The sequence below is a fragment of the Myotis myotis genome, unplaced genomic scaffold (assembly GCF_014108235.1).
Source record: "Myotis myotis isolate mMyoMyo1 unplaced genomic scaffold, mMyoMyo1.p scaffold_m19_p_11, whole genome shotgun sequence".
NCBI classification, from domain to species: Eukaryota; Metazoa; Chordata; class Mammalia; order Chiroptera; family Vespertilionidae; genus Myotis; species Myotis myotis.
Window position 1 is genome coordinate 55,426,045 of NW_023416315.1, and position 22,877 is coordinate 55,448,921.

At 40.1% G+C, this 22,877-nt stretch overlaps 1 protein-coding gene across 1 annotated transcript in view; it reads right to left on the reverse strand.

Moving 5' to 3' along the window:
• Positions 1-1,899: 1,899 nt before the first annotated feature.
• LOC118665774 (aldo-keto reductase family 1 member D1-like) overlaps positions 1,900-22,877 on the reverse strand; it is a 146,982-nt gene continuing 126,004 nt past the window's right edge. The window contains exons 2-7 of the mRNA XM_036327059.1: positions 22,398-22,519; positions 18,004-18,126; positions 12,159-12,268; positions 11,270-11,435; positions 5,441-5,523; positions 1,900-2,048 (exon numbers count right to left, since the gene is read on the reverse strand). Coding sequence (XP_036182952.1) covers positions 2,006-2,048; positions 5,441-5,523; positions 11,270-11,435; positions 12,159-12,268; positions 18,004-18,126; positions 22,398-22,519 — 647 coding nt within the window. The 3' untranslated portion in view covers positions 1,900-2,005. The remainder of the gene's footprint in view (positions 2,049-5,440; positions 5,524-11,269; positions 11,436-12,158; positions 12,269-18,003; positions 18,127-22,397; positions 22,520-22,877) is intronic.

Genomic DNA, 22,877 nt, shown 5'->3' on the forward strand with positions numbered 1-22,877 from the left:
GTTTCAAGGGACCTGGCATATATGGCATACTGTTCTTGATATGTTTGCTCACCTTCTTGGCACTATGTGTTTTAACCAAGGTCACCTCTATGAGAAAGGTTGTTTCCCCAGGTAGGGATTTTCCCCTGAAGTTAGGGAGGGAATAAAACCTCTTAACTAAGTACCAGATGGGTAATTAATCACTTTAACTACGAACAATCATGCTTAAGCTACATAATCTTTACTCCCTGGAATGGAGATAAGAAACGCCCTAACCTTTGGAATAGAGATTGATAGGATTGGAATCAACTGGTATAAATACAGATGTAAGAACACAGAACTTAGAATACAGAGCTTAGAACACAGAACTAAGAAGACAGAACCTACACAGAACCTACAGACAGAAGAATTTCGCTGGAGAGAACATGGCAAAAGATCCTGGACTGAACCTGACTACAGAAATTGGCAAGAGAACCTAACTAGAACCTGGTGACTGAACCTGGCTGGAGAACCTGGACAGAACCTGGCTGGAGAACCTAGTGAGGGAACATGGCTACAGAACCTGGCTGGAGATCCAAAGCAGAACCTCTCTGGAGATCCAGACCAGAACTTGGCTGGAGATCCTGGCTGGAGATCCTGGCTAGGCTGCTGATCAACTGAACACTGTCTCCTTTTCCTTCCTTCTTCGCCGACTCCGTCCACACCTTTGGGGACCCCTGGACCTGCTGGGGTTGGACCCCGGCAAACCCCTGAGCCATACTGGCTTGGATAAGCATAATGCTTTTAAGTTTGGTCCATGTCGTAGCATGAACCAGCACTTTATTTTTCCTTATGGCTAATTAATATTCCCTTGTTTGGATATACCAGTGATGTACCATTCTTTGTTGTCATTTGACAACTGAGATCAGGACTCAAGTTTCTGTTCTTTCATTTTCATTTCTGTTCTCCTTTTTCTTCCCTCTCTTCCCAGTGCTAAATGTGTAATAGGAACTTGATCACTTTTTTTTAAATTGAATTGAATTCAGATGACCAGCCCACTACCCCCACAACAAAATGGAGATCCATGTGGTGGAGTAAGTTACCATAGTTTATTAATATTTGTTAACAATACATTTTTCAGAGCACAGCATTATAAATATTAATATTAGAATCAGTGCAAATAATGAGTACAGATCAAATGTTTTTAAAGTGATAATTTCTCAGAAGTGTATGTTTTCAGGTCATTGAAGATTATAAGCAATTGGTTTGGACAAATACTTTTTATTTTTTTAAAAGAATTTGGTGGAAAAATACTTTTTAAAGATCTCTCTTGCTCTGTGAAAGTGACCCAATATAAATGAATAAAATATATTGCTTTAGTGAATTGAAAATAGATATATTTCTCTTGCAGAATTCTAATAATCTTCTTATTCACTTTGAAAACCTTAGAGTAAAATTACCAGTGATCTTTGGAACTTGCTTCATTGAAATTGACACAATTATCCCAGTAATACTTTAAACATTTTATAAAGCTTTTTTCAGTATGTTATTAAAAGCCTTCTTTTAAAATAGTTATCTTTGGACCGTCTTACAATACAGGGTTTTATTTGTGTATGTTGATAGTCTCAAGCCATTTTGCATAATGCTGGTTGTATGATACATGGGAGCAGGAGTGATAGGCAGTAAGTGTGATCACCAGTTACGTTGAAGCTCGTTCCCTTTAAAGCGTGCAAGAGAAAACTAGCAGTTATCCATCCCTAAAGCTGGGTAAAATGAATAAAAAGTGATGGAAACCCACACCCACCACATCATTATGGCTTTGCTGACAATTTAATTATTTAATTCCAAACTATTATTTCAACAGATTTAAACAATTTTTTTCTTCAACATAGCTAAGTCAAAGTCACTTCTCTTATACAGAAGTTAAGCCCATCACCACTTCATCTGAGGATAGTAAAACCCTTTTCACTTCCACGTGTGGGGGAAGCACCCAGCCAAAGGTCATGGTACACACGCAGGGAAAAATAAGTGCAGGAGCTCTCTGAAGTCAGTATTCATCATGGAATGGATATTCAGGATGATCAGACAACCTACCAAAACAAGGGAAAAACTTTCATTCCAAAGTCACACAGCTGTATGTGTTACTAGCATCTTCTGACAATTTCAGCGACCACTCCCTCTCTCTGTTAATCATTCCTTAGGTTTCTTACCCACCTCCTCCCAGTTTTCATCAAGCCAGCACTTTTACTAAAGCCCTGGAGGTTTCAGTGTGTGTGTTTGGGCATAGAGGGGGCTGGTTGCCTCTACACCAACATTTTGCTCAGAACAAAAACACAGGAGGTGAGTGAAGCCTGCCTCTTTCCAACTCCTCCCTCCCTTCTGCTGTCCTGATAGAGGAACCAAATAGGCCTTCTCTTCACAGCTCTGTCACCAATCAAGGTCACCCTCTTCTCAGTACAGTGCTTCCTCCCCCTTCTCACTAGGCCTCCTGAGAGTTGATAGTTTGAGATCTAGAAGGTAAAGACCAGCAAAGGAAGTTTCTGCTATAATGATGACAGTGATGATGTTGAACCTGTCTCTTAAATAGCAATAGCATAGTACTCATACAAGTACTATGAGCTTTCAATTAAAATAAACATGGACACAGACAATAGGGTCATGAAGTCCTGGGGCAGGGGCCAGGGCAGGCTAGAAGAGATCAATGGGGGAGAAAGGGGACATATGTAATACTTTCAATAATAAAGATTTAATTTAAAAAATTAAAATATAAATTAAAATACAAATTAAATTGAAACAGAAAAATGCTGTGAAATCCAGTCAAGAATAAACTGGATGAAAAACAAAAAAGACTCATGGCCCAACGTGCCTAAATAATACATTTTTTTGACCCACGGGGCCTAATATTTGTGTCTCCTTGATGAGTTTTCTATTCCTGGTATGATGAGTTATTTTTTCAGTGCTTCTAGAATTAGGTATTAAACATTTCAAATGTCAAAATAAGTAATATTACTAACTAATTGTCTATAAAAATAATCAGTACATTGGTGGACTAACTACATCCTACTATCTCTTCCTAATTTAATATTTATTCAATAGAAACCATTTATTTTCAAAAGCTATTAATTAACCTACATGTTTTTTTATTTCTGAGTTTGTTTATTCCTTCACTCTTGCAGTTAGATGTCAAAATATTTTTCCCTGGAAAATTCACCGTAGGAAGCTACTTTATTCATTCAGAAATGGATTCAGAAATTTGATATTAAGGTGTTCACAGTAGTTTTTCACTCTTGAAATACTTGGGGTCCAAAGTATCCAAAGTATCTGAATTATTTTTATGAGCATTTATATTGCTCACTTATAGAGAAGATTATAAAGAGAAGATGGCTATTCAGGTGATGTGAAGAACTGGAAATATTAATAAAGAATGATTAAGAAGAAAAAATTGTGTGTATGTACATACATACCGTGTGTGTATTCACTTTTTATTTTCAAGGACCAATAATATCCTATCTAATAAGAGACAAAGATTGAAATTAACCATACCTCCGCTACACTTCCCATTGGCTAATCAGGAATATATGCAAATTAACCGCCAACAAAGATGGTAGCCGGCAGCCATGCAGCTGAAGTGAACAGGAGGCTTGCTTGCTCCAGTGATGGAGGAAGCCAAGGTTCCCCGCCTGCCGCGGCCAGGCTCTGAGCTCCAAAAGCAACAAAGTTGCAATTATAGAAGCTAAACAAACCCAGATACCTGCTTTCAGCAGGCCGTGGCCTCGGAGATGGAGCGGCAACCAAGTTTCAATTATAGAAGGTAAATAAATCCCAGAATAAAAAAAAAAAAAAAGAAAAAAAAAAAAGGAGAGGCTGCGAGCTTCAGTCACCTGCGGTCTTGGCCAGCCTGAAAACCCTCAGCCCTTCATCCAGAGTGGCCAGGCACCCCAGTGGGGACCCCCACCCTAAAGGGGGTGTGGCCAGCCTGAAAACAGCCATCAGCCCCTCATACAGGCTGGACAGGCACCCCAGTGAGGACTCCCATTCTGAAGGGCGTGCAGGAAGCCTGAAAACAGCCATCAGCCCCTCATCCAGGCTGGCCAGGCACCCCAGTGGGGACCCCCACCCTGAAGAGGGTGTGACCAGCTGCAAATAGCCATCAGCCCCTCACCCAGGCTGGCCAGGCACCCAAGTGGGACCCCCACCCTGATCCGGGACACCCTTCAGGGCAAACCAGCCAGCCCCCACCTGTGCACTAGGCCTCTATCCTACATAGTAAAAGGGTAATATGCAAACTGACCCAAACAGCAGAAAGACTGGGAATGACTGGTCAATATGAAACACACTGACCACCAGGGGGCAGACGCTCAATGCAGGAGCTGCCCTCTGGTGGTCAGTGAGCTCCCACATGGGGGAGCTCTGCTCAGCCACAAGCCAGGCTGATGGCTGCCAGTACAGCGGTGGTGGTGGGAGCCTCTCCTGCCTCCTCAGCAGCACTAAGGATGTCCGACTGCAGCTTAGGTTTTTCTCCCTGCAGGCAAGGGGACATCCCCTGAGGGCTGCCGAGCTGCCAGAAGGATGTCTGATTGCCATCTTAGGCCCAATCCCCCAGGGAGCAGGCCTAAGCCAGCAGGTGGTCATCCCCCGAGGGGTCCCAGACTGCGAGAGGACACAGGCCAGGCTAAGGGACCTCCCATCTGAGTGCACAAATTTTTGTGTACAGGGCCTCTAGTTAGAGAATAAAGGGCTACCTCATTAAATAACCAAATCTTGCAACATTTGAAGAAGTGTTAGGAATTTTACTTGTAGATGGATGGAGCTAGAATGGTGGAACTAGAAGTTTCAAATCTTATAGGTGAGCATTCATCTAAAACTAATTTCTTGATTAGTCAAAGAACATATATACATAGTGCATGGATACAGACAACAGTATGGTGATGGCCAGAGAGAGGAGGGGGTGCGGTCTGAGCTGGGTAGGTGTGGGTAAAGGGGAGGATGGGTACATCTGTAATAGTGTCAACAATAAATAAAATAAAACTAGTTTCTTGGCTCTCAACTTGATGCTCTTTCTACTACACTCCCATGTATCTGTCTCAGGAAGTATTTTTTATTGATTCGTGCATCACTTTGATTTTTAGGAATACATATGGTGTTTGAATAATTGTGGTGTGATTGTATTAATTTGAATCGTATTATTTATACACTATGACTAAATCTTCTTAAGGTCTTTAGCCTGCCATGCCTTAACCTGTCATAGGATGTGATATAAATGCCAGAAATCTTCTTTTAAATAAAAATGTAGATTTACAGGGAGTTCCTAGAATGAATGTAATTTACCCAGACCAATTTAATATTCAGAATATAATGCCCAGTGGCCTTTAGCCTTGTGCTTTCTGTGGACATAGGTCCGGGTTCATAAGAGCCCACTTGGTGATGCTTTTCAGTCTAACACCACCGGGTGGTACCTGATTAAGGATCCCCCAGAACTCACATGGGCAGATGCACTACGCGGACATCTGTATTCAAGGTTTCGATGCTCTTCATTTCTTCTGTAGTGAGAGAAAAGTCAAAGATCTGAAATAACAGAAATAAAAGACAGACATTTATAAAGATAAGAAATGGGTCAAGCTTGGGATTATATGGGGTGGGACCCGCAATTGAAAACATTCTAAGATTTATGAACATCTCTGAAAATGTCTAAGAGGAGTTGGTCTAGTGCTGGGGGTCCACCTTATGGAAGTGGAACAGGAATTCTCTTCTGCACTTTGTCTTAAGATAATTCTGTTAGGGACATCTTACAAGAAATTTTAAATGCTGTGAAACAATGTATGTTCACAACATCTGAAGAATTCTTATTAATTCTGGATAAGACGCTGAACTTTTGATTCTGGACTTGAGTCTGTGTACACTTAAAAAATATTCCCTTATCTCTAAATTTGCTTTTGTACTTTCAAAAAACGTTTGTTTTGTCCTTTTAATCACTTCTCTCATTATTTAAAAAATATTTCTATTGATTTCAAAGAGGAAGGGAGGGAAGTAGAGAAATATCAATGATGAAAGAGACTCATTGATTGGCTGCCTCCTGCATGCTCGGCAGTGGCGATTGAGCCCGCAACCCAGGCATGTGCCCTGACTGGAATCCAATTGTGACCTTCTGGTTCATAGGTTGATGCTCAATAACTGAGCCACACTGGCGGGGCTGAACAGTAAAGTTTTGAATCCATGAACACTTTTGTTTCAGATACCTCAAAATTTGTTGTTGTTGTTTTTTGTTAATCCTCATCCGAGGATATTTTTCCATTGATTTTTAGAGAGAGTGGAAAGGAAGGGGAGAGAAACATCGATGTGAGAGATACACATCAAGTGGTTGCCTTCACATGTGCCCCTGACCAGAGCCTGGAATCACGCTCTTGACTGGAATCAAACCTGGGACCCTTCCATCCCCAGGCTGATGCTCAATCCATTGAGCCAAACCAACCAGGGCATAATTTGTAGTTGTTTTTTAAAAAAAATTTTGATGAGCCTACACATTAGCCTTGCAGTGGCTCTCTCTTTTAAGATGGCTAAAAACAGTGTCAATGACTTTTTACTGTGAGGAATTTGGGAAAGTGTTAAAATAGTGTCAGTAGTTGATATTACTGTCTAGTATTCTTTCTTCTCTTGGCTAATAACAGAATCCCACTTTTTCCTTTTATGAACTTCCCTTCCACCATTAGTAGGGCTGTTTGTCACATGACCTCAACTCCAGCAATGAAATAGGGATGACTCTCTACTTAAGGATTAATGCAGCTGGTGACCTTAGGTTGAAGCAAATAGTCATTTACCATTTTGAAAAACTAGAATTTTAAGTATTATGCTAAATATACTCTGGAAAAACAAAGCTGGAATGATAACATGATTTGCTGAATGTTTTGAGCCCACTGTTGACATCCACTGTTCAGAAAAACAATAAATTTATTTGAAAATATGACAATGTATCCAGTCACTCAAGAACTCTGATGAAGATGTACAATGAGATTAATGTTTTCAGGCCTGCTAACACAACATCCATTCTGCAGCTTATGGGTCCAGGAGTAATTTTGACTTTCAAGTCTTATTATTTAAGAAACCAGTGGCCTGGTGCACGAAATTTGTGCACAGGGGAGGATGTGTTCCTCAGCCTGGCCTGCACCCTCTCCAATTTGGGACCCCTTGAAGGATGTCCTACTGCTAGTTTGCAGGGATCAGGCCTAAACCAGCAGTCGGACATCCCTCTCGCGATCCGGGACTGCTGGCTTTTAACCACTCACCTGCCTGCCTGCCTGCCTGCCTGATTGCCTCGAACCACTCTGCCTGCTGGCCTGCTCACCCCCAACTGCCACCCCCACCACACTGCCAGCCTGCTTGTCCCCAAATGCACCCCCCCTGCCAGCCTGATCACCCCAAACTGCCCCCCTTGCTGGCCTGCTCGCCCCTACCTTCCCTCCCCACTGGCCTGCTCATCCCCAACTATCCCCCGGCTGGCCTGCTCACTCCAAAGTGCCCCCCCCCCCCCCCCGCTGTCCTGATCACCTCCAAATGACCCCCACTGTTGGCCTGCTTTCCCCCAACTGGCCCCCCTGCTGGTCTGATTAACCCCAAAGGCCCCGCCCCCCACCACCCTGGTCACCTACAACTGCCCTCCCCTCTTGGCCTCTAACTGCCTCTACCTCGGCCCTGCCACCATGGCTTTGTCCAGAGGAACATCTGGAAGGTCTCCTGGAAGGTCTCCCAGTCTAATTAGCAGATTACTCTTTTATTAGTATAGATATATTTGTCTGTAAATATAATTATGATTGCAGATATGAGTAGGACCAGGTCAAATTTTATGGAATGGGCCTTTTATTACAGATGGTTTGCCATGTATGCATTTTTTCTAAAGAAGTAAAAATTACTTGAAAAAATGTTTCAGGAAGACTTTGAGAAATTTACAGTATCTGCTTTTCTTCCAAGAAAGTTTTCACTTTTATGCCAGAGTGAGAATTATTTGTATGCTTTGTATGTCAGCATTGGGCCACTGTGACTGGGGGGCACTTAGCTTGACTTGAGAGTAATTATCTTGCTCGCTGCCTGGGAGGGAGGGTGTGAGGCAGCGGAGATAAATACTCGGTTCTGGATTATTCATAGATTGCTGACTTTCTGGATTGATTGTGAAAGCCCCTCCTTTTATTGATGTCCACCTTCTATTGACAGACATCTACCCTGGCAGAGAAATGAGATGAAAGTCTCTTTTCATTGTAAAAAGCATTTGAATTCCGAAGGTGTGATAAGGCCACCCAGCCATCCACAGTCAAGGTACACATTTTCATGGAGGATGTTCCCACTCTTGAATAAATTAAAACAATTTTTTTCTTTTAATTTAAACTTTCTTCTATAACTGTTTTCTTGTTACTTAAAAGCTAGTTTTTTTGAAACTACGTCCAAAGCTTTTTAAGCTGTATATGTCCTTGGAATGAATTTATAAATAAGAATTGAGCCCGGCCAGTGTGACTCAGTGGTTTAGCATGGACCTATGAACCAGGAAGTCACAGTTTGATTCCAGGTCAGGCCACATGCCCGGGTTGTGGGCTTGATCCCCAGTACAGGGTGTGTAGGAGGCAGCGGATCAATAATTCTCTCTCATCATTGATGTTTCTATCTCTCTCCCTCTCCCTTCCTCTCTGAATCAGTAAGAATATATGAGAGAGAGAGAGAGATAGAGAGAGGAGTAAAAATGTTTGTAAATAAGAAAACATGTATTTGATGCTCTTAGAAAGTCTTAGTTTCTTTCATTATAACTTGTGCAGTATAGGGAACTCCATAGATTTTCTTAATTTGAAGAAAGTTAGAGGGAAAGGTACTAATTGAGAGTTCCTTTGAAAATGTGTCACTTATATATTTTTTATGTTAATTTTTTTTTAATGAAAAACAAATATTTTCTATTCAGAAAATATATTTGGATCTAAATATCTTCTATAATTTTAACCCTAAAATATCCATTTAAATATTTTAAAAATGGTTGGTATGTTTGTTTTTTTAAATAAGTTAGGTTACTGGAGTTCTACATGTTACTGGATCACCTGGGGTAATTTTCTGATTGGAAAATTAAGAATTATAGTCAGAGGGGAGGACATGAGAAGTTTTAAAGAACATATTCAATTTACTTTAGAAGCTGAACCTCTCTTATCATGTGACTTGTTTTGTATGTTTGTTAAACTATATTATCACATAAGCATTGCTGCTATTGGGACAAACAGTGACAGTTGATTCGGGTCACTTGAATGTCCACTGTCTGTTTTAATTTGTATGTTCATTTTGACTCTGTCATATGCTCAAACTTAAGTGGAAGTCATGAGAACCTATTATTTTTGCCTGCTCCCTCTTTTATGTTGGAAATATACTTTTTTAAAAAAAATATATATATATACTCCATTGACTTTTTACAGAGAAGAAGGGAGAGAGATAGAGAGTCAGAAACATCGATGAGAGAGAAACATCGATCAGCTGCCTCCTGCACATCTCCTACTGGGGATGTGCCCGTAACCCAGGTACATGCCCTTGACTGGAATCGAACCTGGGACCCTTCAGTCCGCAGGCCAATGCTCTATCCACTGAGCCAAACCGGTTTTGGCTGGAAATATACTTTTTTAATCAGAGGGACCTTAACTTTGATGTAAGGGATCGTTTCCGTTGCCAACTGTTTTCTTCCTTGCCAAGTAAGAGAGTTGTTGTGAACTCTTCAGTGATGCCTTCCCCAGGATATTTGCAGATGTGGTTGGGAAAAGTCATTTCATCCCCGACCTTAGCATGTCAGGTGCTGGGGTGCCGGGGTGCCGCCTCGCCTGCGCCCCCCTCTCCGATCCTGATGCGGCTCTCTCTCCCTCCAGTCGTCATGGCGACCACCGGCCTGCGCCCCTGCTCTCTCTCCCTTCGATCGCCGTGGCGACCACTGGTCCGCCCGGCTTGTGCCCTGGCTCTCTCTCCCTCTGATTGCCATGTGATCACGGGACCACAGGCGAGGTGGACCCCCTGTGGCTCTTGCCTGCTGCCTGGATTTCCTATCACTGTTCTTCCGTCCTTCCCCTTTCGCCTCCCATCATTGTGCCTACTTATACAAATTAACCGCCATCTTTGTTGGCAGTTAATTTGCATATTGCCCTAAGTAGCCCCTGGGAAGGGTAGCGGAGATACGGTTAATTACCCTTTTTGTCTTTTATTAGATAGGTTATGTTTCATAAGGACATAGCTGCTATACGTAGGGATTCTTCTGATGGATCTGGACAAAGTAAATTGAAAACCTGGAAAGGATTCACATTCTAGATGCCATTAAGAACATTCCTGATTCATGAGAAGAGGTAGAAATATCAACATTACAGGAGTTTGGAAGAAGTTGATTCCAACCCTCACTGATAACTTCAGTGGAGGAAGTAATCACAAATGTGGTGGAAATAGCAAGAGAACTAGAATCAGAAGTGGAGCCTGAAGACGTGACTGAATTGCTGCAATCTTATGATAAAACTTGAATGAACGTGGAGTTGCTTTTCATGGGTGAGCAAAGAAAGTGGTTTCTTGAGATGAAACTTACTCCTGGTGAATATGCTGTCGATATTGTTGAAATGACAACAAAAGATTATTACATGAAGTTAGTCCATAAAGTAGGGCCTGAGAGGATTAACTCCAATTTTGAAAGAAGGTCTCTGGGTAAAAATGCTATCAAACAGCATCACAGATGACAGAGAAATTGTTTATGAAAGGAAGAGTTAATCAAATGGGAAATTTTTTTTTATATTTAAAGAAATTGCCACAGCTACCCCACCCTTCAGCAACCACCATTTTAATATTTTTAGAATTTTAGCCCACCAACATTAAGGCAAGACCCTTCACCAGCAAAAAAATTGCAATTCACTGGTCTTGAATGCTGGTTAATATTTTTTAGCAATAAAGTATTTTTAAATTAAAGTATGTACCCTTTTTAGACATAATACTACTTAATAGACAGTATAGTGAAACATAACTTTTATGTGTACTGGGAAAGCAAAACATTTGTGTTAGTTTATTGCAATTCACGCTTTATTTTGGTGGTCTAGAATGGAACCTGTAATATTTCTGAAGTATGCCTATAATGTACAATCAGCAAAGCAACCCCCAAAGTGCTAGCAATAGTTTCAAATTCAGCTAAAATTAAATGCAGATATTGGCAGAGTGGGTCAGGGAGTTGGTATAAAATAAAATATGAAGGCATTACAAGTTTCTTTTTAGTCTAAACAAAATTCTTTGAATAAAAAAATCCTACATTTTACATTTTCAGAAGCAGTTCTCTTACCTGAAAGTTTTCTTTGATAATTTTAGGGTCAAAGCTTTTAGGAATGACAGCTATCCCTCGCTGGATGTTGAAACGCAAAGCAACCTGAGCTGCAGTCTTTTTGTACTTTTTCCCCAATGAGTTTAGAAGTTCATCCTCTAACAAAGGTTTGGAATATGTACTCAACCTTAAAAAAATAAAAACATGCATGATATTTAGCTAGAATCAATGGGAAGCAGTGGTTAATCAATCCTCCTCCTCTGTCTTCCCATTCACCTGGTAACCTTCCAGGACATTTCAGGTCTCCTGTAAGCAATTTCTGTGATTGCCGAGCCCTCAATGAAGAGTTGTTCTTAGTGTGGGAAGATCAAGAGAGGCAAATTTATATTGCTGCCTTTTTGAGAAAGTACATATGTTTTGACGTGTCTTATAGAGAGAGCTGGGCTGAAAGAAGGCATATGTGAGAAGGCAGGTAGCCTGAAGTGGAATAAGTAGAAATACAGCTCTTGGAATCATATTAGTGTAGAAAAATTTCTACTTTGGTCTGTGGAACACATCATAGTAGAAGTGTTGCCATTGAATACAGAGATAAAAAATTCTAAAATTTCAGAATTTAGGCCATAGAGACTCTATCAAATAACAACTAAACTAGCATTTATGGCTCACCTTTGTATTTTAGGCACTGTTAGGTAATTTTATACATGTCGTATAATCAATTCCTATAACATCTAAGTGAGTAAGGTTTTATTAGCTCAGTTTGGATATATGGAGAATGACCTGAAGAGTTTAAGTAAGTTTCTTAATATTACACAGCCCAATAGAATCATTTCAAAAAGTAAAATAATTCACATTAGCCTCATACTCTACATCAAAGGAAACACTTTCTGAAGAGACATATAGTATTACTTACCAGTCTCGATCCTTAGAGATCCCCAAAGGAGTAAATGCAACCAGGAGAATGTCATGTTGTTGGCAAAATTCCAGGAGTTTTCTCTGGGTGAAATATGGATGGCACTCTACCTATGTGATTGCATTGAAGAGCAGAGCACAAAATTAAGGCCTTGTAGATGAATGCAATTTTACGTAGTTTAAAAAAACTTTAAATAAACTTCTTTTTAAAGTATTATGGATAGTGAGAAATTCTAAATATTTTTCTTAACAAGGAAACTTACATTGTTTATATACTGGTGAAGTTAATTACAGCAAGGTTAGTAAGGGCACCATCTGTGAATTAATTATAAAATAATTGGGGGGGGAATCAATTTTGTGTCGCTATCATAGTTTCAAACTTGAAATGCACAGAATCAGTTATTTATAATACACATCCTAGAAAATACAATTTCCATAAGAAACAGTCTCAATGTTCAGATTAGTCTTAGTAAGTAGAAGCGACATGTTACAGAAGCCCTCTGCTCTAGCTATCAGACATGTGAGAATATTTTCACAAGATGAAGAACATGTTTGAAACTAAATTTAAAGATAAATTTTATTTTCTTGGATGAGAGTTCTATTTATTTTTTTACATTCAACATTGAAAACAGTAAGTATGATACAGAGAGGACAGAGGCAAAATCTTTGGGAGTATCACTGTGGATGCTGCAAACTGCTGAAGATGGGGCTTCAGAAGGGCTGCAGTATTGGTAAGCCATCTCTACAGTATTGCTGTGCTCCGTTTTCAGACACCACGCAACACATGAATAGGCTCAGGCTGTGATCTTCCAACAGGTCTTGCCTCCCTCGTCGGATATGTTTGTGAAGCTGATCAGCATTCTTGTGCCAACAGATTAGGGTATTGACTCATTAGCATGAGGCGACACACTGTCAAATTTTTACTCTTTTTCATTCTGAGATAAAATGTTACCATCTTTCTCTGTATACTAGTAGCCCGGTGCACGAAATTCGTGCACATTAAAAGGGAATTAATTGCCCTATCTGGTTTGGCTCAGTGGATAGAGCATCGGACTGCGGACTCAATGGTCCCAGGTTCGATTCTGGTCAAGGGCATGTACCTTGGTTGCGGGCACATCCCCAGTGGGAAGTGTGCAGAAGACAGCTGATCGATGTGTCTCTCTAATCGATGTTTCTAACTCTCTTTCCCTCACCCTTCCTCTCTGTAAAAAATCAATAAAATATATTTTTTTAAGAAAGGGAATTAATTAGCAGAGATATTTTAATGTTGCTATTAGCCCTTTCTATATAATAGAAATGTGAGAGATGAAAGGAAATTAGTAAAATGTATATGAAAATAATATATAAATTTATTAATAAACAGTAACAAAAGGATATAACAACAGAGGCATGATATAAAAATGACAAAAACATGATATGAAAACAACAAAAACATGATATGAAAACAGCAGTGATGCAAACAATGACTGATAAAGTGATTAAACTTATTCTAATATCTCCCTGTACATCACATTAAGAGTGAAAACACTTTCAGAGTGCTTGACTAATTTCGCTTGTGATAAGTACTTAGAACTTTAACTGTAACATCACATGCTCCTCAAACTCGAGAGAAAGCAACATATAACTGACCATGTGCAAAAACGGCTTTAGGTATGAATATGCCTACTTTGTAGTTTGTCCTTGTGATTTATTAATAGTCATCACAAATGCTGGCATCACAGGAAACCGTCGTCGAATCAATTTAAATGGGAGGCTAGTGTCAGATGGGGACAGATTAATTCTTGGAATCAGAACAGCCTCTCCCTCTGCAGATCCTGTTAATACTTCAGTTTTGATAATGTTAGGTTGTAATCTTTTGATAATAAATCTGCTGCCATTACAAAGATCCCATTTACTTTTGAGATTTCCCAATAGCATGTTGATTGCACCCACTTTCAATCCTTGGCTGCACATTAAAATCACCTGGGAATCTTTTTAAAATCCTGATTCCTGTGCCTCATTCTCCAGAAATTGTTTCTTTGTTATGGGTTGGGGCCACAACATCAGTAACAAAGAAACCAAATTAAAACTTTATTGTGGGGAGCCGCTACAGTGTTTTGGACAGGTTCAAGCCTTGGACTGAGGAGAGCGTACAGTCCTCTCATTGCCACGTGCAAGTCCCAGCTTGGAGGGCAGGGCCCTCCCAGCACAATTATAGCCAACAGCTATAGCCAACAGTAGTTGTAAGCTTGAACCTATGGTCCGAACACGTGGCCCCACGTGCCTGAGTGATGTAGGCTTGATAGAGTTCAGATGCATGTAGGTCAGTAGGACTGAAACCCAGGAGAATGTTGTAAGCATTGTGGTCACGCCCTTACTTTGCCTTGTAGCTTCTGGTATAAAATAAAAGCATGGCTGTGGATGTTATCGCTGTCTCTCAGAGAAGCAGCGTCCCACCGAGTCCCGGCTTTCATTCTCTGTCTTTTTTAAGCCTTTCAGCTGCCCCCACTCAGGTTCACACCTGGCCGTGCTGGTGCGGCACACTCCCAGGGAACCATGCTCCCAGGGCGGGTTCCTGCCTCAAACCTTGACCTTGCCCGAAACAGCTCCCGGGAAACAGCTCAGGGAGGGTGCAGCCGTTGCCAAGACAACCCCTGCAGGACTGACTTCCTTCCGGTTGGTCACCAGCCAGACCCCAGACGTGATGAACACCACCCATGGTTTTTATATAAGTAGATTTGTAAGAAACCTATTGTCATTTCAACATTTAAATGACAGACTATTGTTCTTGGGGGTATAGAAAGGAGATGTGCTGGTGAGGGAAAAGGAGGAATATAGGGATGGATGGAGGTCAGCTAGGAAGTCAAAGGTTGCTACTCTGTATACCTGAGAGCATATTGTATAGTGTTAGCTTAGGTGTCAGTTTGGAAGTGGTACTTGTAAAATAGCCACTCTTCTATTTTAGCTGTGGGCTATAGTGGTAATGTAGGTAATAATTCATTCTTTCTGTCATGGACTCATGCCAGACTTTTTAAGTTACTAAAAACACTAATTTCTCAGTGAGCCAAATCAGAGAAAAGGGGGCTTTGGAGACAGTTTCAGGGGGTTAGCCCAGGTTGAGCTGCCTCTGGCCATTGCTCCCCTGATTGCAGGGCTCCTGGTGTCCCTTAGAGTTTAGGAGATGCATGCCTGAGAGGGAAGAAGAAGGGGAAGGGAAAGGTGCTGGCATGTTCTCAGGAGGGGGAGCATGTCATCACACTTAAATTTCCATTTCTGTAATTACTAGCACAATTACACATTTTCATATGTTTACCAATCTTGCAAATTGTCTTTTGCAAATTTCTATTCATTACTTTTGCCCATTTTCCTGTTGAGCCTTAGTATTTAATTCATTTTTATTTAAGGTTATTGTTGATTGATACTTTTTTACTGCTATTTGTATTTTGTTTGCCTAGATTTCTCTCTCTATTTCTTCTTCTCATTTCAGCAGTCCCTTTAGCATTTCTTACAATGCTGGTTGGTGGTGATAAGCTCCTTTGGCTTTTTTTTTTTGTCTGGGAAGCTCTTTATTTCACCATCTATTTTGAATGATAGCCTTGCTGGATATAGTCATCTTGGTTTCAGATCTTTGCTTTTCATTACCTTGAGTACTTCATTCCAGTTCCTTCTTACTGGTAGAATTTCTGATGAGAAATCAGCTGACAGCCTATGGGGGCTCGTTTGTAGTTAACAAATTGCTTTTCTCTTGCTGCCTTTAAGATTCTCTCTCTTTTTGTTTTTGTTTAATTTTTGACATTTTAATTATGATGTGTCTGGGTGTTGGGCTCTATAAGTTCTTCTTCTTTGTACTTTCTCTGCCTCCTAATTGTGTGAATTTTTCCTTCACCAGGTGAGGGAAATATCCTGCTATTATTTTTTCAAACATGTTCTCTGTCTCTTGCTCACTTTCTTTCCCTTCTGGTACACTTATTATGTGAATATATTTTCATTTCATGTTGTCCCACAGCTCAGCTGTCTCCTTGTTTTTTAATTGTTTTTTTCTTTTTGTTCTCTGTGTGATTTTTTTCTGTCCTGTCTTCTAATTCACTAATCTAATCCTCAGCTTCCCCTAATCTGCTGTGTATTCCTTCCAATGCGTTCTTTATTAGTACTAGGTCATTCTTTATTTACAACTGTTCTTTTTCCATAGTTACTATATCTTTTCTCATGCTGTTGAGCATTCTTTACCAACATTATTCTGAATTCTATATCAGATAAATTTCTTGTCTCCATTTCATTTATTCCTTCTTCTGGAAAATTCTCTTGTTTTATTATGTGGTTTTTGTTTTTTGTCCTGTCATTATTACTACCTGTTTGGGTTTATGACTATGTATTAGGTAGATTTGATATGATTCCCAATCTCTAGTGAAGGACAGTGTCAAATGCTGTTTCTGACTAATTAGATCAGGCAAAGACTCAAAGCCTCCAAAGACCCATCTCTATCTGAGAATGACTGGATTCAGTCTTGAGTAGTCCTTAGGCAATCATACACAGGTGTGGTGAGAGGTTTACCAACTGGGCAATTGGAGCAATTGCTTCTTCCTATAGATTATTATTCTCTGTCTCTTTTTAAAAAATGTATTTTTGTTGATTTCAGAGCGGAAGAGTTAGAGAGAGAGAAACATCAGTGATGAGAGAGAATCATTGATCACCTGCCTCCTGCATGCCCCCTACTCTGGACTGAGTCCAAAACCCAGGCTTGTGCCCTTGACTGAAATAGAACCAGGGACCCTTCAGTCCACAAGCTGATGCTCTATCCATTGAGCAAAATCAGCTAGGGCTAGGGTGTGTCTGCCTTCTGAGCTAATCCAAAGCCCCCAAATCTAGCTTCTGCTCACAGAGCTCCAGTCCACTCTGCTTTCCCTCTACGAGAGCCCAACGTGAGTGGCTGCACATTAAATTTTGTGCATTGGCCCTTTAAGAGGGTGCCTGCATTTCCAGCCATTTCTGGCTGGCAGACAGCAACCCTGCTGCTTTTCACAGCCAGATGTTATGTGGGCACCTTTTTTAGTTCTGGTGCTCTCTGCTGGGGGCCCAGCCTAGGGATTAAACCCCAGAGTTCTTAGTTGGAACTCCCCACAGCTGAGATATATCTCCAGAAATTCATCTGCTGTCTCATAGAGCCCATCCAGTCTTTTCACATCTCTACCCTTCTTACCAGTCTCTCTGAGGTCTCCATTTTCCATGCTTGGTTATCAGGGTTCTCTCCAGCTAGTCTTCAGTTGATTACTCAGGATATGGGTTTTTTGTATTTTAGTTGCAATTCCAGTTTGGTCCTGGAAGTGGGTCTGTGTAGCATCCATTTTCTCTGGTACCATTTTTAATCTCTTCTATTCCAACTGTCTTAATATCAAGAAGGTCTTGTTCCCATCATTATATTTCTTCAAAAATTTATTTGGGTTACTTTGGTCTGGATTTAAACTTTCAAATCTTTATTTGTTATTTTTTTAAAAAAATATATTTTATTGATTTTTTACAGAGAGGAAGGGAGAGAGATAGAGAGTTAGAAGCATCGATGAGAGAGAAACATCGATCAGCTGCCTCCTGCACACCTCCCACTGGGGATGTGCCTGCAACCCAGGTACATGCCCTTGACCGGAATCGAACCTGGGACCCTTTAGTCCGCAGGCCGACGCTCTATCCACTGAGCCAAACCGGTTCCGGCTATTTGTTATTTTTTAAGAGACATAAGTTGAGAGAAGTTAAAAACTTCTCCAGGGTCTTTTTGTAGAGTGAGCACAACACTTTCTGACACCTAACCCATGGTCCTTTATGTTAAGTAACTCTTGAAATTCCTTGTCACATCCCACCCTCTTGTCAGACTGTACCTGGTTGCAGACTGGCTTATACTTGAGTCTTGGTTTGTTCAGTATTAGCTCCAGCTGTCTGCGGTTAAAATGGGATACACCAAGAGATTTCACCAAGCCAGCATCTTTGCAAGCTTCCAAAGCCTGTGTAGAGCAAATGCCATTGAATTTAGAAAGAAGCCTCAAAACAAGCAAGAATGAATGTTTAGAGGGTTAGTATAAATTCTTTAAAAAGGAAAGTCCCCGGGTATGTTAATAGTCATTCTGTGAAGAAAAAAATGTGGGGTGGACACAAGTAGGAATTGTTTGATTGTGGTATATTGTATACCATATCTTTCTCTGGTAATATATATATAATAATCTTATTTCTTTTTTGTTTGTTTGTTTATAATGATCTTATTTCTTTGACTTTATTGAGGCTTTCTTTATGGTATGGTACCTAATCAATTTTAATAAGTGTCTTAGATGTGTTGAAAATGTATATTCTGATGTTTTTTGATGCAAATCTTTCTTCTCTATCTCTGTCTCTCACTCTCTCTCATACATATATGAGCTTTTCATGGCTTCTCAATAATTTATAGGAATATGACAGTAATCTCCCACTATAATAGTGAATTTATCAATGTTTTCATGCATTCTATTTAAAAATTAAAAAAAATAAATTTATTGATTTCAGAGGGAGGAAGCGGGAGAAAGAAACACCAAAGATGAGAGAGAATCATTGGTCATCTGCCTCCTGAAACCCCTACTCCCCCCACTGGAGTTCTAACAGGCAATCTGGGTATGGGCCCTGAGTGGAATGAAACCTTGACCTCTTGGTTCATGCTTAACCACAAAGCTTCGCCCGTTGGGCTCTATTTTAAAATGTTTTCATATAATTTTTGTTTCATATATTTGCAGATATTTTATTGGGTACATATTTGAGCTTGTATGGCTCAGCAGTTGAGCATTGATCTATGAACCAGGAGATGACAGTTTGATTCCTAGTCAGTGCACATTCCCAGATTGTGGCCTGGTCCCCTTTGGGGGCATGCAGGAGGGAGCTGATGGATGATTCTGTCTCATCATTGATGTTTCTATCTCTTCCTCTCCTTTCCTCTCTCTGAAATAAAAATAAATAAATAAATAAAAATAAACATGTCCTCAGGTGAGGATTAAAGAATAAAATAAAAAACTATGTTGTCTGATCCTATAAAATAAAAGGCTAATATGCAAATTGTCCCATCAGGAGTTTGACCGACCAGGAGTTGGACCACTTGATATGTGTGCTGACCACCAGAGGGCGGCATGGAATGAAGGAAGGCCCCAGCCAGGAGCCAGAGGCTCTGATTGGCTTTGATCACTGGCCAGGCATAGGGACCCTACCTGTGCATGACTTTCATTCACTGGGCCTCTAGTATTAATATAACTATACAACTTTTTCTAAGTATTAGACTGGTAGGATTCCCCTCCCCTGTCCTTTACATTTTAATATAAAATTAGGCCTAGCCTAATTGTTAACATGTCTTTATGTTTAGATGTGCCTAATTCTAATCTGTCAATCTTTGCCTTTTAGTAGGTGAATTTAGTTTATATTTATTGTACTATAAATATATTTGGATTGTTTCTACCATGTTAATTTCTTACTTCAGTTTTTCCCCCTTTTATGTTTCTTATTAATACTTCCTTTTAAAAAGTTTATACCTACATCTTTTCTTTAATAAAGATAAGACCTTATATGCTCACACATTCCTTGATTTACCCTCACCCCCAACATCTATGATATTAATAGTCTATGCAGAATTTCATTTCCTATTATTATAGGTATATTTTTCTCTTTTTATTTAATATTATATAGTTTTATGGATAATAAAAACTATATCATATTTGATTTGATTACTGTCAGTTTATACACTTCTTGAAGCATCTTTTAGAGTTTCGCTCCTCTTATTTAGTAATAGTTTTCAGTGTTGGTCTTTATGTGGCAAAACCTCTGAGCAATGTATGGATCAGAAAATAGTTGCATCATGCATCATTTTTGTCTTACAGTTTGGATATGAAGTTCAAGTTCAATGTTCTTTATTCTTTAATACTTTGAAAATACCATTCTATTATCTCTTTTGCTTCTGATAATATAACAGAACTGATCAAAACAAAACTGATACCAATCCTATATAATAAACAGGTAATATGTTGCCCTAACTGGTTTGACTCAGTGCATAGAACGTCGGCCTGCGGGCTAAAGGGTCCCAGTTTCGATTCCAGTCAGGGGCATGTACCTTAGTTGCAGTCATATCCCCAGTAGGGGGCGTGCATGAGGCAGCTGATCGGTGTTTCTCTCTCATCGATGTTACTAACTCTCTATCCTTCTCCCTTCCTCTCTGTAAAAAAATCAATAAAATATATTTTTTTAAAAAAGAGGTAATATGTAAAATTAACCCTCATGCCCTCACAAGATGGCTGCCTATGATGAGGCTGGCAGGGATTTAGTGAGGGACGACCAAACGACTGAACAAGCAGGCTGCATGGGATAACCAGGCCGGCAGGGGAGGCAGTTGGGGGCGACGAGCCCAGCAGGAGGATTAGTGAGGGATGACCAAATGACTGAACAGCAGGCTGTGTGGGGCGACCAAGCCAGCAGGGGGAGCAGTTGGTGGCAACCAAGCTGGTGTGGGGGGCAATTTGGGGCGATCAGGGTGGCCTGCATAGGCAGTGAGGGTGATCAGGCCAGCAAGGGGGGCGGGGCAGTTACGGTTGACCAGGAAGGCAGGCATGTGAGTGATGAGGAGCCAGCGGTCCAGGATTGTTAGACGGATGTCTACCTGCCAGTTTAAGCCCGATCCCCTAAACCGGCAGTTGGACTTTCGCCGAGGGGACCCAGATTGGAGAGGGTGCAGGCTGGGCTGAGGTACACCCCCCCACCCCGTGCATGAATTTTGTGCACCAGGCCTCTAGTCTCATTATATACTAGTATGAATGACTCTATTATTGCCTTTCCCTTTTCAGTTTTGTTAGTTTATGCTTCATGTATTTTTGGAGTTTTGTTATTAGGTGCATAGATGTTTAGGATTTATTACCTTTTTATTATAAAACAAAGTTCTTTATCCCTGGGAATAAAGAGGCTCTGGAATCTTTGTTGATATTAAAATAGCTACTCCAGCTTTCTTTTTATTACTGTTAGCATAGTATATATTCTCCTGTCCTATAATTTTTTAAACCTTTGACTTTAAACATGTTTGTATAAACGTTTTTATTTAAAATGGGTTTCTTGTATATAACATATAGTGGGGTTTTGCTTTTTGTCCATTCTGACCTCTGCCTTTTAACTGCATTGTTTTAAATATGTATATGTACTGTGATTATTGATATCACTGAGTTTAAATCTTTCATCTTGGTATTTGTTTTTTTATTTTCTCATCTATTCATATACCTTCCTTTTTTCTTTTCCTGCCTTGTCTTGGATTATCTTTTATTATTCCATTTTGTCCCCTTTACTGACTTGTTTGCTATACTCTGGAAGCATTAACATTGTCTTTATTTGATATTCTTAAATTTCTCTATATTGTGTCTAGGTGTGGGTTTCCTTCTCTTCACTCTTTGGTAATCTATGCTCATTCAATATCTCTGGTTTTTTTTCTTTAACTATGACCTCTTTACCTTTTTCTTTCTTTCTTGTTTTTCTATTATGTGAGTACTGAAAATTCTAAGTACTGTACATCTCTTTGCTTTTCTTTCATATTCAATTTTTTTCTTGTCTTTTCCTATTTCATATTGGGAGATTTCCTCATTCTGATCTTTCAGTTTGATCCCTTTTTCTTTATATCCATTTCATATTTATCCCATCTATTGCATTGTGTTTTATTTTTCCTACTTATTACTTAATGCTTGTTTTTAAAAAATGTTTTCTTATTTCTCATTGCTAATATCTTTTCTTATCTCTTTAATATATTAATTGGCTCATTTAAAAGTCCTTTGTTCTCTGTTCTGTTTATGTTGGGATCTGTAATTGAGATATGTTGTTTCTTTGTGAAATAAATACCTTGTTATTTTGAGCAATGAGCTTATTTTCTCCTTGGGATCCTGGCTAACCTGTCAGGCAGACCTTTAGAGGGAAACACCAGACTCCAAATTACTCTGCTCCGATGATATCATGAGTCAGTATATTGTCTCTTGGGCAGAGAGCCCCAAGCACCAGAAAACTAGTAGCTGCCTCTCACCTCAAAACAACTCCACCCTTCAGGTCTTCAACTGTTACCTAGAGGGGGACACCCATTAGAAAGCCATGTTGTACTCATTAGAGTATATTCCCAGACTCCAGAATTTGGAATGGGATGGTAAAGGCAGCATCTCTTCCTAAATCAAATAGGAATAATCAGGTCACAATTCAAAAATGTGGTCTTTTAAAATGAAAGAATAAAAGGCTCTCTTGAACTTACTTCCCAAGTAGCACACAGATTTGTCTGGTGAAATATCCAATTGCCATTCTCATCTGTAGGAAAAATTTCATCTCCAGGCTGAGAAAGTAAGAAAAAACAAATGTAATTCTTTTTATTTATCTCTGGGAATTGAAATGATGGAATTTGAATTGTCTTTAGGCCAATATACCCTAGCTCTGGGAAAGCAATTCAAGTTTAATTATTTATAGCCTATATAATAAAAGCCTAATATGCAAATTGTCCCCTTGACTGGTAGTTTGACCACTCGTTATGACGTGCGCTGACAACCAGGGGGTGGCACAGTAATGGTGGGTGTCGGTGACACAGTGGTAGCAGCTGGCGGCAGTGGAGACGCTACCAGCCCTAATGGGACCTGACAAAAGTGGGACCTAAGTGGGTTGGTGGAGCAGGTGAGTGGGCAGTGCCAGCAGCAGCGGCAAGGGGCGGGGCTGCCGCCTGGCTCCCAGGCATTGAGGAGCC